At 44.0% G+C, this 12,695-nt stretch overlaps 1 protein-coding gene across 1 annotated transcript in view; it reads right to left on the bottom strand.

Moving 5' to 3' along the window:
• Positions 1-6,540: 6,540 nt before the first annotated feature.
• PPP1R36 (protein phosphatase 1, regulatory subunit 36) overlaps positions 6,541-12,695 on the bottom strand; it is a 20,940-nt gene continuing 14,785 nt past the window's right edge. The window contains 4 exon segments of the mRNA XM_010000693.1: positions 6,541-6,589; positions 7,782-7,866; positions 7,869-7,969; positions 8,067-8,166. Coding sequence (XP_009998995.1) covers positions 6,541-6,589; positions 7,782-7,866; positions 7,869-7,969; positions 8,067-8,166 — 335 coding nt within the window.

Raw genomic sequence — 12,695 nt, forward strand, 5'->3', positions numbered from 1 at the left:
CTTTTCTTCCTTATGTTTGCTGGACTGCATCCCATCTTGTTCCATGAATTTGTATATGTGCAGTTTACTTAAGTGATCCCAGCATCACCCTCTTCAACTGTGAGTAGTAACTCTCTCTTCCAAACTCTGCCATTAGACATGGATGCCTGGGAGCAGACTCTGGCAGTAAAGGCTGAGGCCTTTCACTACTCCTTTTACTACTAACTTACCTTCCTGTTGCTCTTCACACCATTACCAGTATGAGTTCAAGCCAGCTCTGGCTTTCTTAACCCCATCCCTGCCTGCCTGTGTAGTTCTGCATTGCTCCTTGGGCCTGCCCCTGTTTCCCTGTTACGTTTTCTTTTTATGTTTGAGTTCATTCAGCAGTTCTCTGCACACCCAAGCTGGCCTCATGCACAGCCTGCTTAGTCTCCTGCAGAACAGTAGGGATCATTCTTGGGCTTTGAGGAGATGATCCTTGAAGATCACCTAACCTTCCATGTCCCTTTATTCTTCACAGCAACATCCCAAGGGAATTTGCCTGCTAGTTCCCTATACAAGCCAAAGCCTGCTATTCTGAACCCAGGGTCATTGTTCTGCTGCTCAGCTTTTTCTGTCTTCTCATGATCTTAAATGCTGCCACCACTTGGTCTCTCCAAGGCTGCCATTAACCATCACAATCCCAACCACTTCTTCGTTGTTTGAGAGTAGCAAAACATCTCCCTACTCACCCTGTCCAGCACTCATGTCAAGAAATTGTCCCTGACCCACTCCAGAAATTTGGATTGCTTGTGCCCTACTGTGTTTTCTGCCCAGCAGATTTCAGGTCAGTCAGTACATCCTTTAAAAGCCAGGGCTTGAAACAGTGACAGTTCTTCCACTTGTCTAGGGAAGGCTTCATGCATCGTGTCTTCCTGACCAGGTGATCTCTAGCAGATGCCTACCATGATGTTACCTATGTTGACCTTCCCTCTTATCCTGGCCCATTAGCTCATGACCAGCCATCACACAGTCCATTGCAGAACTCCATGCACCTGAGCTTCTCCCCTCTGTGCAGAGCATAACCCTCTGCCACACCTCACCTTCCTCCTCCTAAAAATCACTTACCCATCCATCACAGCACTTCAGCTGTTGGAGCTCTTATAGCTTCTAAGTACAAAGGAGCAATGGGTGGGTCAATCCCCTGCCTATCCAGGTCTGTGTCTCACAATCCAAAAAAATATAGAGATCTGGGCACTGGTTTGAGTTCACTTGCTATGAACACCTAAATTAGATGGTGCACCTTCATCTCTTGATTATTACACTGAAAAATGCTAATAACAGCCTTGGGGCAAGTCTTTAATCCACAATCCCCACACATCCTATTATAGTCAGAAACATGTAATACATACTCTTCCAGGCTCAGTAGAAAGAATAACTATCCTTTTTAATGTAGAAAAGGTAGATGAATAATGGAATCCCTCTCCCAAGGACCTAGTTTCTATGGCAGAACTTCACAAAGTCAGAGACTTCCATGCTTGCCCAGACATGGTCATGGTTGATGTGCTTGTGTTGGCTTGATACAGGAGAGAGAAAAGCAAGGAGCCACACAGAGAAGGACCCTTTTGAGGTCAGATCTTGTTAGGACCAGCAGACCTGGGAATGCATGTCCAGAAACTACTTGTTTGTGTTTATTTCTACTGTATTCAAGGAAGGGGGGAAAAAAGGTTCTTTATTCTTCTGTAAATGAAAAAGATCACATGAAGAAATACACTATGTTTATATTATCAGTGTCTCTTGCAAACAGAAAGGCTGTAACAGGTGACAGTACACTTACAGCCTGTTTTGTGAATCTTTCAGGGCTCTCTCTCACATGGAGGAAGAACTAGGGTAAGAACATCACATTCTGTGAATTGCAGTTTGGTTTCTCTGTTGCAAGCTGTAAAATTCTCACTGCAAATATTTACAATTCAGGGTGAGCCACAGGAGCTGCAAGTGGTACATGGTGGTTCCTATGCAGTTTGTTTACAAGATGAAGGACTTGGTCCCAGCTGGAGCAGGAACAGGAACACATACCACCACCATTGGGAAGGATTGCTTAAGGAAATCCAGACTGACAACCTCTTTTCCTACTGCAAATCACTGCCTGGTCCGATTTCCAGTTTGACTGCTGCTCTCTTTTCCCCAGCACACCGGCAGGTAAAAAGGCATCAGAAGCACCACGCTGTCCCCAGGCAGGGAGCAAGTGAGGTGATGATGCCAGCTGTCTGTGCAGAGGAGCTATTGGTTCTCCTTGGCTGGAAGGATGGTTGGTTGGTAGGAGCAGCTTCAGCTTTGAGAGGGCAAGGAAGACGAGCCACAGAAAAAACAGGAGCTACAAGAAACTTCTTTAGAGCTCTGTCAAGGATTCATGGAGTGTTTTGTCTATCTGAGTGGGGAAAGAAGATGGACTAAATAATATTCCCCTGCTTCTCCAGGCAGAGAGGTGGCACTGGCAAGATCTGGAAGCATGATGGTGTCTTTCACCACTACAGCCCCAGTCAGTCTGCACTTGACCAGTAGCAGCAAAGAGCCACATTCCTGAATGTGTTTAGGAGTGTTAGTCCCCTGGTCTCACTAGGGCTTAACACTACTGAACTGACTGTATGTGTCTAAGTAAAAATGGAGGAAAACCTGTTATTTGCTGATTAAATGCTGCTTTTGGCCAGTCTCTCTTACACAGAAGAATGAGCAGGCTGAGAATGAGCTGCTTTTCCCTGTACATCAGACACTGGCCCCTCACATGACAAGAAGAACAGGACTGAACAGCAGGGACCAGAGACAAGGAACCTGCATGACCTCTAGGTCCTGCCATACTGGCTCATAAGAGAACTTGCTGAGCCCTGTAGCCCTGCTACTACGTGGTTGCTGCCTTCATAAACTATTGCTCCAAGTCCACCTGCAACACAAGAGAATGGGCTTGAGTTCACTTTGCTTCTTTCCATACCTCAAGACACCCAACTATGCATTATGTTCATCACCCATCTCAATGGCTCCTCTTCCTACACTACCATCTCTCTTCCAGTTGCAATGCCTGAAACTCCCAGGTGTAGAGTTTCCTTAATTAACCATCAGGCAGATGTTTTGTTCTCTGTCCCTTTTTCCATTTCTGAGTTGCAATGTTTCCTGCCAACTTTCTGCTTGGTGCGAATTTCTCCAACAGAGCAATCTGACTTCTGAAAATAGACACACACTCTGGGAAGCCTGACACACCCTAGATGGAGTCTATGAGTGGCAAAACCATAATCAAAAGCCAGTCAAGACACTAGGGCAATGTTAGCATTCAATTAAGGCTCTGAGCACAGCAGCCCTAAGAGAAGAAAGTAAATGGGGACTCTGTAAATGCTGTTGCATGGAGCTCCCCAGGCTCTTTTCATCACTGAGATGGAATTTGAATTTGTGCTCTTGATGGCAACTCGGGCGAGTTATTTCAATATAGCTGGCACATTCAGAACCCCTTTAAAAATAAGAATTCATGGAAATGGCCAACCTGCCACGGTTTCCTGATATGAAACTGCATGCAAAGCCCATGGGGAAAAAAAAAAAGTAGTCTGATACAAGTCTGAGCTCTGCCTGTCATTAGCAAGGGTGGGTTTTTCAGGGTAAAATTCTCCTGGGCCAAATAACAGGGGACTGATAAATAAAGCTTGTCAACTGCCCTTTCTGACTCACTCTCTCTTGCTGGAAGGGTGACTCACTGTCATGTGTGAAAGGCTGCCAGGCCTTGCTTGCATGCTTAAACAAGCATAGGTTGTCTGTATTAGCCATCCATTACCTCAGAAGAAGTAGACACCTAGTGCTGAGAAGGCAGCCCTGGAAAAGGCTCTGCTGACTAAAGGATCTGAACTTCAAGGTATTTCTCAACCCTTTCTGGAAAGTTAAAGTTTAGAGTACCACAGAAAACTTAGTCCCAAAGCCATGGCTGAAGCCTTGGCTGATGATCACAATGAGTACTCACTAGGACCATCAGGTTTTTCCCAGGTAATTCCTGCAGAGTGAGCCAGACAGCATGTTCAAGTTGCAGAGAGAAGTAACTGGACCATGCCTGGTCCAGAGCTGCCTTTTGTCCACAGAAAATGGTGTGCCAAAAGCAGTCCCTTGTTGCTCACTATTTTATGGTGAGAAAGTGTCCCCATGGAGCTGCTCCACTAAAGGAGACTGTGAGGAATCTACCCTAAATCTGGAGAGGGCAAAAATAGCATGTTGAAAATCATGTCCCAGTCTGGGCACCTGATTGACTGCTTTTGAGCAGCACCAGCATCTGCTCAGTGCTTCCTCCTTGCAGGTATGTGATGGTGCACAAAAAGCTCCTTCACATCCAGGAGCTCTGGTGCCTACGTGAGTGTGTGCTCCACCCTTCAGCCTCCTCCTGTCATCTGGGCCCACCACAGGCCAAGTGTGCAACTCTGTGAAATCTCTGCCCCGGGCACTGCAGGGACTGTTCACAAATCCCAGTTATTAGCAAATACCACAGACTGCACTGCCCTGCAGGACTGATGTGGCAAAGGACATCACTTTTCTCTCATTCTCTTTGTAAGACTCCATACAATGCCTGTTTGCTTGGACGTGACAAAGCAAGGTGCTTTTGCAAGGACTAGTGTACTGGGATGTCATTCCACAGACCAGAGGGTCACAGCTAGAGAGACAAAGCTGTTGCCATCCTTTAGCATAGAGAGGAATCCTAATGCAGGAACTGAAAGACCATGAGAAGGAAACTGTGCTGTAGCCTCTCTCAGCTCCAGGTATTAGCCAACATCTTGCTGCATCATTCAGAAGGGAAGTCATGCTGCTGTAGGGCAATGATACCACAAGAGCCTCTTCCATGTTCCAGGTTTGCACCATCCAGGAGCAGTCCATGCAGCCAGGAAAGACAGTTGTACATGCTTTGGCCCAAGCAAGCTCTCAGGAAACTTGCAACTAAAGCACCATCTCAAGGTCTCGCCACCATATGAGCACCAACCTGCCTGCCCAAAAATGAATGGATAACCTAGAAATGTTCATGTTTAATAAAGAGTGTACTATTCTGCATTGCATATATGAGGAAGATACAGCAGTCACACACAGTTCTAAATATATCTTTTCTATATCTTCTCTTTTTCGGGAGACAATATGTGTTTTCCATCCCACAAAATTTCTAAGAGGCAATTTCTAAATATTTTTGCTCTGTACTAGGGCAGGTGTCTAATGAAAAGTTTGAGAGGCAAACTGCAGGCCACAACAGCATCATCCACATGTAAAAGGACTCACCTGACAAATGGAAAACAAGCCTAGCCCACAATGCTACTTAGGCATTAATATAACACGTGCCAGTCTAAGTAAAGAGACTAAATAATAGCTGTGAATTTGCAGTTAAAGTGTCTGTCTCAATAAGGCAGTGCAAGGCCATCCCACGTAAGTGATCTAGCCCCTGGACTATTGGTTACTCCAGAAAAAGTAAATTTCTCATCATAATTGTGCTGCAGAATTTCACCCTTTTCTCCAGCGTGGATACATTTTGCTGAAAAAGCTTCCAAACCATCACTAATGTGTCAAATTTCTGCTCTTAATAATGATGAAAATATTACCTCTCTGTTTTTTTTTCTGCTGTTTATTCATCCATTATTTTTTTCATTTCTTCTTATTGGCTATGATAAAGTCAGGATTTCGTCCTAAATTTTCCTCCTAATGCTAATGATCAGATGTACAGACAGTCTTGTAGGTAAAATTACACCATTTCTTATCCTTAATTCATTTTGCTTCAAGATACTGACATCCCAACTGTGTATTTTAAGTTTGAACATCTAGGATCTGCTTTCTAAATCATATAAAATCAATTATAAATTTATATAAAATTATATCTATGACTTGGTAGATATTTAAATAACAGTATTTTTCTTTGCTATACTTCTTTCACAATGAGTCATGAATTAGACTAGCTATATCTGAGAACAAAATGATGATAGAAATAAAAAAAGAAGTAAGCATAATATATGACAGATACCAGAGTAACTCCCTTTAAAAGAAACATTTCAGCACCTGTAGTAAGTCATGTCTCCTGGTTGCTTTGCTAACCTTTTAGAAAAAGAAGCTTGACATTAAAATCAATAATTGTGTTCACCTGCAGGTGTCAAAGCCCTTCCCAAAATAAGTCAGTAGAAGCATCTTCTCAGAAATGGTGCAATGAAGGCATTAAGATGAAGGAAAAACAGTTAGTGACAGAACCAGGGATTACAGCCCAGGTCTCCAGTCACCCAGCCGAGGCCCTTGCATGCTAAACCCCCCACCTCTGACACACGAGCAAGGCTTCTTAAACTGCAATTTCAAAGTGATTTATTAGCAATGTGAAACCATGCCACTCAACAGAGATGGCACCTCTGCTAGGTGCTCTGATTACAGCCACCTTCTCCACTGCTCATGAGAGCACAGTGCCCTGACTGCTAAGCCTGTTTTGGGGGCTTCTCAGAGGTGGCAAACCAAGGTCATTTGTCTGGATGAAGAAACCACCTCCTTGTTCTTGCTTGCTCTTGTTCTTCTTCCTCCTCCTCCCTCATCCCATCAGGCATATTAAATAGAAGATTTTAACTCACTACAATGAGCTCCAATGATGCCCACCCTGTTAGAAAACTGTTAATGAGCTTGACACAATGAAGCAAAGGAAAAGAGGAGAAAAGGAAGCAGATTTACCCAGTTTCCTGGGTAAACCAGTAAGCCACCTTGCTTCCTTTAGCAGAGAATATCTGCTCTCCCCCAGGGAAAAACAAGTAACCCTGCTCATTCCCTCAGCACCTTGCACACCAGGTCATGTTTCTGTCTGGAGTGTACATGCACTCAATGTGAATTGCAGACATCCAACTGAAGCTTGGGGCTCCCTGGAAATGTTGGCCCTATTGCATATGAATTACATGACTCTCTGCAGAAGCTATAAAGCCCAGATGCTCAGGATGCACCCAACTTCCAAAGCATGCACCAAAAAAAACCCGCCTATTTCACACTCTCCAGAAATACCAGACTTGCTGGTTGGGTGCTGTAGGTATGTCCAAAGACTTTGCATGAGATTGGCAGCACTCTGGAGGATCCAGACAAATTAAGGTAATTTCCAAATTGTAATTTCCAGGCAGAAAAATAAGACTTATGAGGGAAAGTCTTACAGGCAGCCTTACATACATTTAAACAGAGCAAAACTGATTTACATGGCTTCTGTTTACATGAGATTTTACATTAAGAAGTACTGTCATGACATTGCTGGCTCAGTGGGAAATGGAATTTCTCTCATATGGTATACCCAGGCTTGAAAGATTTTGGTTTTATCATGAATCAGAAGAAAAGAGACTATTTCTAGTACAATTGAAATCATATTTCAAAAGTACAATATAGTAACAAAATCACTTTTTCAGAAAAAGTACCTCAGTGATGTCTGATCAGAACACTATTAAAAACTAAAAGTCAAGAAGAAATAAGAAATTGCCATTAATCATGAGAGGGGGAAAATAAACATCCCATTTTGATTTTGAGAGAGTTTGATTAATTTCTGTTCAAATTTATGTTAGAGCATATTTCTTTTCCACAGAAAACGTTTGAGTTTTAACAAAGCACTACGATGGACAGTAGGTTCTTTGCCATAATCAACCACAAGTGCTACCTCTGCAAGTTTTGGGCTCTATCAGGTGTCTCAGGACTACACTCCTGTTTCTTTCTAACTCCCTTGTAGACCAAATCTTCAGGCTTCTCTCCTGGTGAGGACAAGTGTCTGACATCCTTCCTTATGGCACTGCCACATCTATTTGTGCAGAGACATAGCCCCTTACTTGGCAGTGAACAATTCAGAGAAGACAAGCAGGCTGTCACACCTGTGAGGATGAGGGTCTCTGCCCCAACAGAAGTGGTTCTGGGGAGGTATTGAGCACTGTCTTTTGGTCAGGGCAGCAGCCTGCTGAGCACTGGTGAGTGCTGGTGAACCATGCCGTTTATGGAAGGATGCTTGACATGAAGTTTTCTGGAAAGGAAACACATGCAGGTATCACCTTTGGACAGGACAGGTTCCCTCAGGACTCAGCAGTATGTGAAACGTGCACTTCAGACACAGCAATCACATTGTCTTTGCAGCAGCAGTCTGGACTCCTGCTTTCTGCAAGTGAACATTGTTCCTGTCTCTAAAGGCAGGACCCAACATGTTGGAGCAAAGAAGCCTGCCTAAATTGAACATTCAGATCCCCTTTCCACTGAGAAAATGCCCAAGGTCCTACTGCATCCCAGAGTGCAGGTTGGCATGACTCCACTAAAATGCCAGCAACCATTTGGCATCAAAGTTTAATGCATGCATTAGTGAGGATTTGAAAGGACTGGGATTTTTAAGTTGTGCAGACAGATGAGGCTAGAAACAGAGTTATCTCAACTCTGACCAATCTGGCTCAGCCTTGCTGCTAGAAACTAAGGAGATAGTCTGAGATCACCACCCAGTTTCCCTCAATAATCAATGGAAAGAGATTGATGGGGTGAGTCATTCTGTGAGGGTTCCTATCACACACATCTGTCTCAAGAGGCAACAATCCACCCTCTGGCTGAGCTTTTCTTTCTGCACTGGCTGTCAAGGCAGCCGAAGGACATGAGCTGACTGGGCAGCTACTGTTTGGGCAGCTGCAGGTAGACAAGGTGATCCCTACCCTGAATGACAGCATTATGATTACAGAAAATATTACTACTAAACATGAACTCATCACTTCCCACCTCTGCATATCAGCTTGTTGATTAAAAAGCCACAGTCTAGCTTTTTCCTTCTATTTAACATTGGTGTTTACTTCTATTTAACATACACACACACACACACACACCCCCCAATAAACCAAATCCCTACTGAGTCTGTTCTTGAAAAGATGGCATTGCTGGAACTGCTGTATGTCCTTGGAGTTGAATCCACACGTCCCCTTTTTACAAGGAAAGGCTTCCCAATTTAGGAAGTATACAGTATGATTTGGGGCCAGCTGTTTTTTATTCATTTGCTGAAGCCCTGGTACATCATGATATTCATAAATGGCTGATGGAGGTGTATGTTGCACTCCAGAAGAATTTACTGGCATCTAGAAATGTTGCCAAGAGCAACTGAAATGAAGACAGCTGTGAAATTTCTTACCTACAGAGATGAAACCATGAGGCAAATGATGAGAAGAAACCTATAGACCAGACTTCTCAGAGGGACCTCCGGCTGTGGTGGGAGCTGCTTGGGGTCCAAGAGCTACAGAGAGACTGAAACTCCCTGGCTGGAGGCTCCAGGGAGAAAAGGCTTGGGCTGAGGGGCAAAGAGATGGCATTTTACAGAGACACCTCGGCCCTAGAGGTAACATTTTATTCTCCATGCTCTGCTCTATAAGTAAACTTCTGAGGGAATCAACAAGAAAAGGAACATTTGGATGTGCAAGGGAGGGATGTGTTCTGGGCTGACAGTCACACTCCCCATTTATCTTTGTGTCATTCTTACCTCAAAGAAGCTCCCATCTTTCTGCAACAATGTTTTTTTTTCCTAAGGCAGTGAACAAGAGCACAAAATTAATAGCAGCAGTCGTCCCTTCAGTTTCTGAATGAGAGCATTGAATATGACTCATGGGGCTATGCCAAGCTGGCATTTCACCAGGGCAATAAAGTTGTTGCTGGTAGATCCTCATTACTAGCATGCAGAGACCCACTGTCCAAGAGGAAGGCAGGGCTTCTGCATTGCCTCAGAAGAAGAAAATGCAAAATATTGTATGGCTCAGTTAATTAAACATGACAGAGAACAAAGCTGGATGTGATGAGCAAGCAAGGCTCTCCTGCTAGGCTACCTAGACTGAGCTCTCTGCGTGGGCCTCTCAGAAGTTCTCAGTGCTGATCTAACCCAGTTCCCAGTGAAGTCAATAAAAAACTCTTCTTGACATCACTGGAAGAGCAATGAGCAGAGTTACCAAGGGCACAGAGCCAGGCCAATGCTGAGACAATAAACTTGAAAACCTGAAAGGAGATGCCTTATGTATCTCCAAGAAGAAATTTAAAACATGCTCAAGAACAAAAAAAAGGCCTTTGTTAAAGAAGCAGCAATTTGCCTGGTGAAAGCCTGAGAGATACTCTCACCACCCACTTGAGCCTAAACAAAGCCAAATGACTGTCCATTGTGGAAACAGCAATTAAAGCAGAGGGTGATGAACACATCCCAGGAGCCACTCTGTTCTCCTGGAGATGGCACAATTCACCCTCATGGAAATAAGAGCAAATTTCCCATGCTAGCATCCCAATCCCCACAGATCTGGCTTGGTCCTGCCAGATGCACAGGAAAGACTGTCTCTGCATCAACTCACCAACTCCTGACATATTCCTTATCTTCCTGATAACACCAAGTGTTCCACATATCTAGGGTATCCCCAGCTGCCATCACTCCAGAAACATCAACGCAGAGCAGATCATAAAGATAAGACCTTTCAGCCCTGTAGCTCTATTTACCATCTTCTGACTTCTGTTTATTGATTTTTTTTGATCAAGAGGACCACGTGTCTCCCAAGCTGGTTCCCACCAGCCATAATCCTGCTGACACTTCCCATACTGTGCAAGGGAAAAGAAGTGTGACTCTGCAAGCACAGCAGGGCCACTTGCCAAAGGAGAACTCCCTGAATGACTCTGATGCTTTTTACTCCTTGTGAATTCTGCTAAAGCACAGTATTCTGTCTTCAGAACACCAGAGTGGAGAAACCTAACGTGATCCCAGCTTCTTAAACCTCAATGTGAAACCCAGTGTCTTAGAATTAGTCCCTAGTTTAGCAGAGAAGCCTACGTGGAGCCCAGCAATAGAAAATAACACTAATAATTAGGTTGAAATAAGGCTAGGGGTCTCCACCCTTCTTTCTCCCAGTGCTTTCCTCCCTCAGGTGAGGTATTAAACTAAGACACCTGCTTGAAGTAGTTCCCTAAAATAAGTATTGAACTAGAAGGCACCTCCCATGTCTAGGGCACAGCTGCTCATTACCTAGAAAAATACAGAAAGGGTCAGGAAAACAGCAAACTTGCAAGAAGATTCAGGACAGGACTTTTAAGAAACGTGAATGAATGAGCAAAGAGCATCATGCCTTCTAGAAATACAGTAACACTGATTTCTCAGAGCTGTCAGAGGGAGGGGATGAGCTCATGCATAAGAGAAGGACAGTACAGCCAAGGGCAGATGGTGCAGTAAGCCTGGCATTTGGATGCAAGGTGAAAGTGGCTTCAGACATCTACAAGAACTACTGCTGTTCATAGGGGCACATGGGGCAGAAATGCTTCCTGTGCCATTTAGCAGCTCCTTTCCATGACTCTTAATTGCCCAGGGATCCATCCAGCTCCAAGGATCAGTAAGGGCTGGCTCAACTGTGTTTGCAGCGTTGATGCATGCAGCTCTGGGAACATGCTGTATTTTTCCTATTATGTCAAATGCCTATAAGGAAACTGGCACCACAAAAAGGTTGCACAACCCCCATCAACTTAAAAGGAGAAAGCCAGACACACCTATTCCTTCCTCAGCGTTGGAGGCACAAAAGGACTAATGCACAAATAACAGGTCTGGAGGAACTCTCTCAAATCCCAGTCTGGGATAATATCAAGATAGGATTTTAATCCTGCATTTTACAAATTATGTAAATGGTTAAGATGAAGATGTTCTCCACCTAAGCCTCCCTTTTTAGGTTTTCAGAGAAAACCTTTACATAAAAAAAACAACTAATCATTTTATATGAACACACAGACACTTGGCAGATCTGGGAGGGAAAGCAGTTTACCAACATGGTATAAGATTTCTTTACAATGTTGCTATGGTGACTTAGAGTGAAAAGGAAGAGTTTCAACACCATCATGAACCCATAGTTGTGATATAAGAAAATAGAGTAAAGCTGGGGGTGGTACATTATCAATAGCTTCTCAGCTTTTAATTCTAAACATTTTTCAGGTTAGAAACCATCATCAGAAGTAACCCTCATTAGCTTCCATTTGATGAAGGATCTTTCCCATCCAAAAACATGTGTGTCCAAAATAATTCCTAACCTTCTCTAATAATTAAGAATCTTAATCAGTTCTGTCCCTTAGCTCTTGTGTTTGGTAGTTCATATAATGGTCTGGGAGGATCCAGATAACATTTAAGGCAACACTGACTCAGCCTGGAAAAGATTTTATTGATGTAATTGTAGTATGGTATGGGCAGTGCCTTATATTGTAACATGCTCAGCATTAGCCTGACTTCAAGGCCACCACCACCCTGTCATGAGCAACTTGGTGAGGTGTCTCTTCACACAGCACCTTACACCATGAAGGCTTTAAGACACAGCTCTTGCCCAGCCTTTGTGTTTTCACAGCCTAGACACTTGACATCCCAGTCCCCTGCCAGCCTCCAACCCCCACTGTGATGGAAATATTAAAGAACATGGCTTCTTTTTTCAGCTCTCTGCTCACCCTCCCATGCTGCTGGGGTTTTTTGTCACTAGACCTCTTCCTTGCCTCAGCCCTGCACATTCCCATCCACCAGACGGTACAGGTGAGTGAAGAAGCAGCAGAACTACCCAAATGGGTATAGGACAGGCTGTTTTATGCAGATGCATCCAGTTCTTGGATTCTAGTTACTTTGTGCAATGGATTCCTCCAACTGAGTCTTGTAAGTGCAGGCATTAGGGCCACCCAACAGAAAGAATGAAATGCTGTCGTGACCCTCCCCGTCCAAACAGCAAGAGGGTTAAGAC

Source organism: Chaetura pelagica, unplaced genomic scaffold, assembly GCF_000747805.2.
Source record: "Chaetura pelagica isolate M959 unplaced genomic scaffold, ChaPel_1.0 scaffold36, whole genome shotgun sequence".
Taxonomy (NCBI): domain Eukaryota; kingdom Metazoa; phylum Chordata; class Aves; order Apodiformes; family Apodidae; genus Chaetura; species Chaetura pelagica.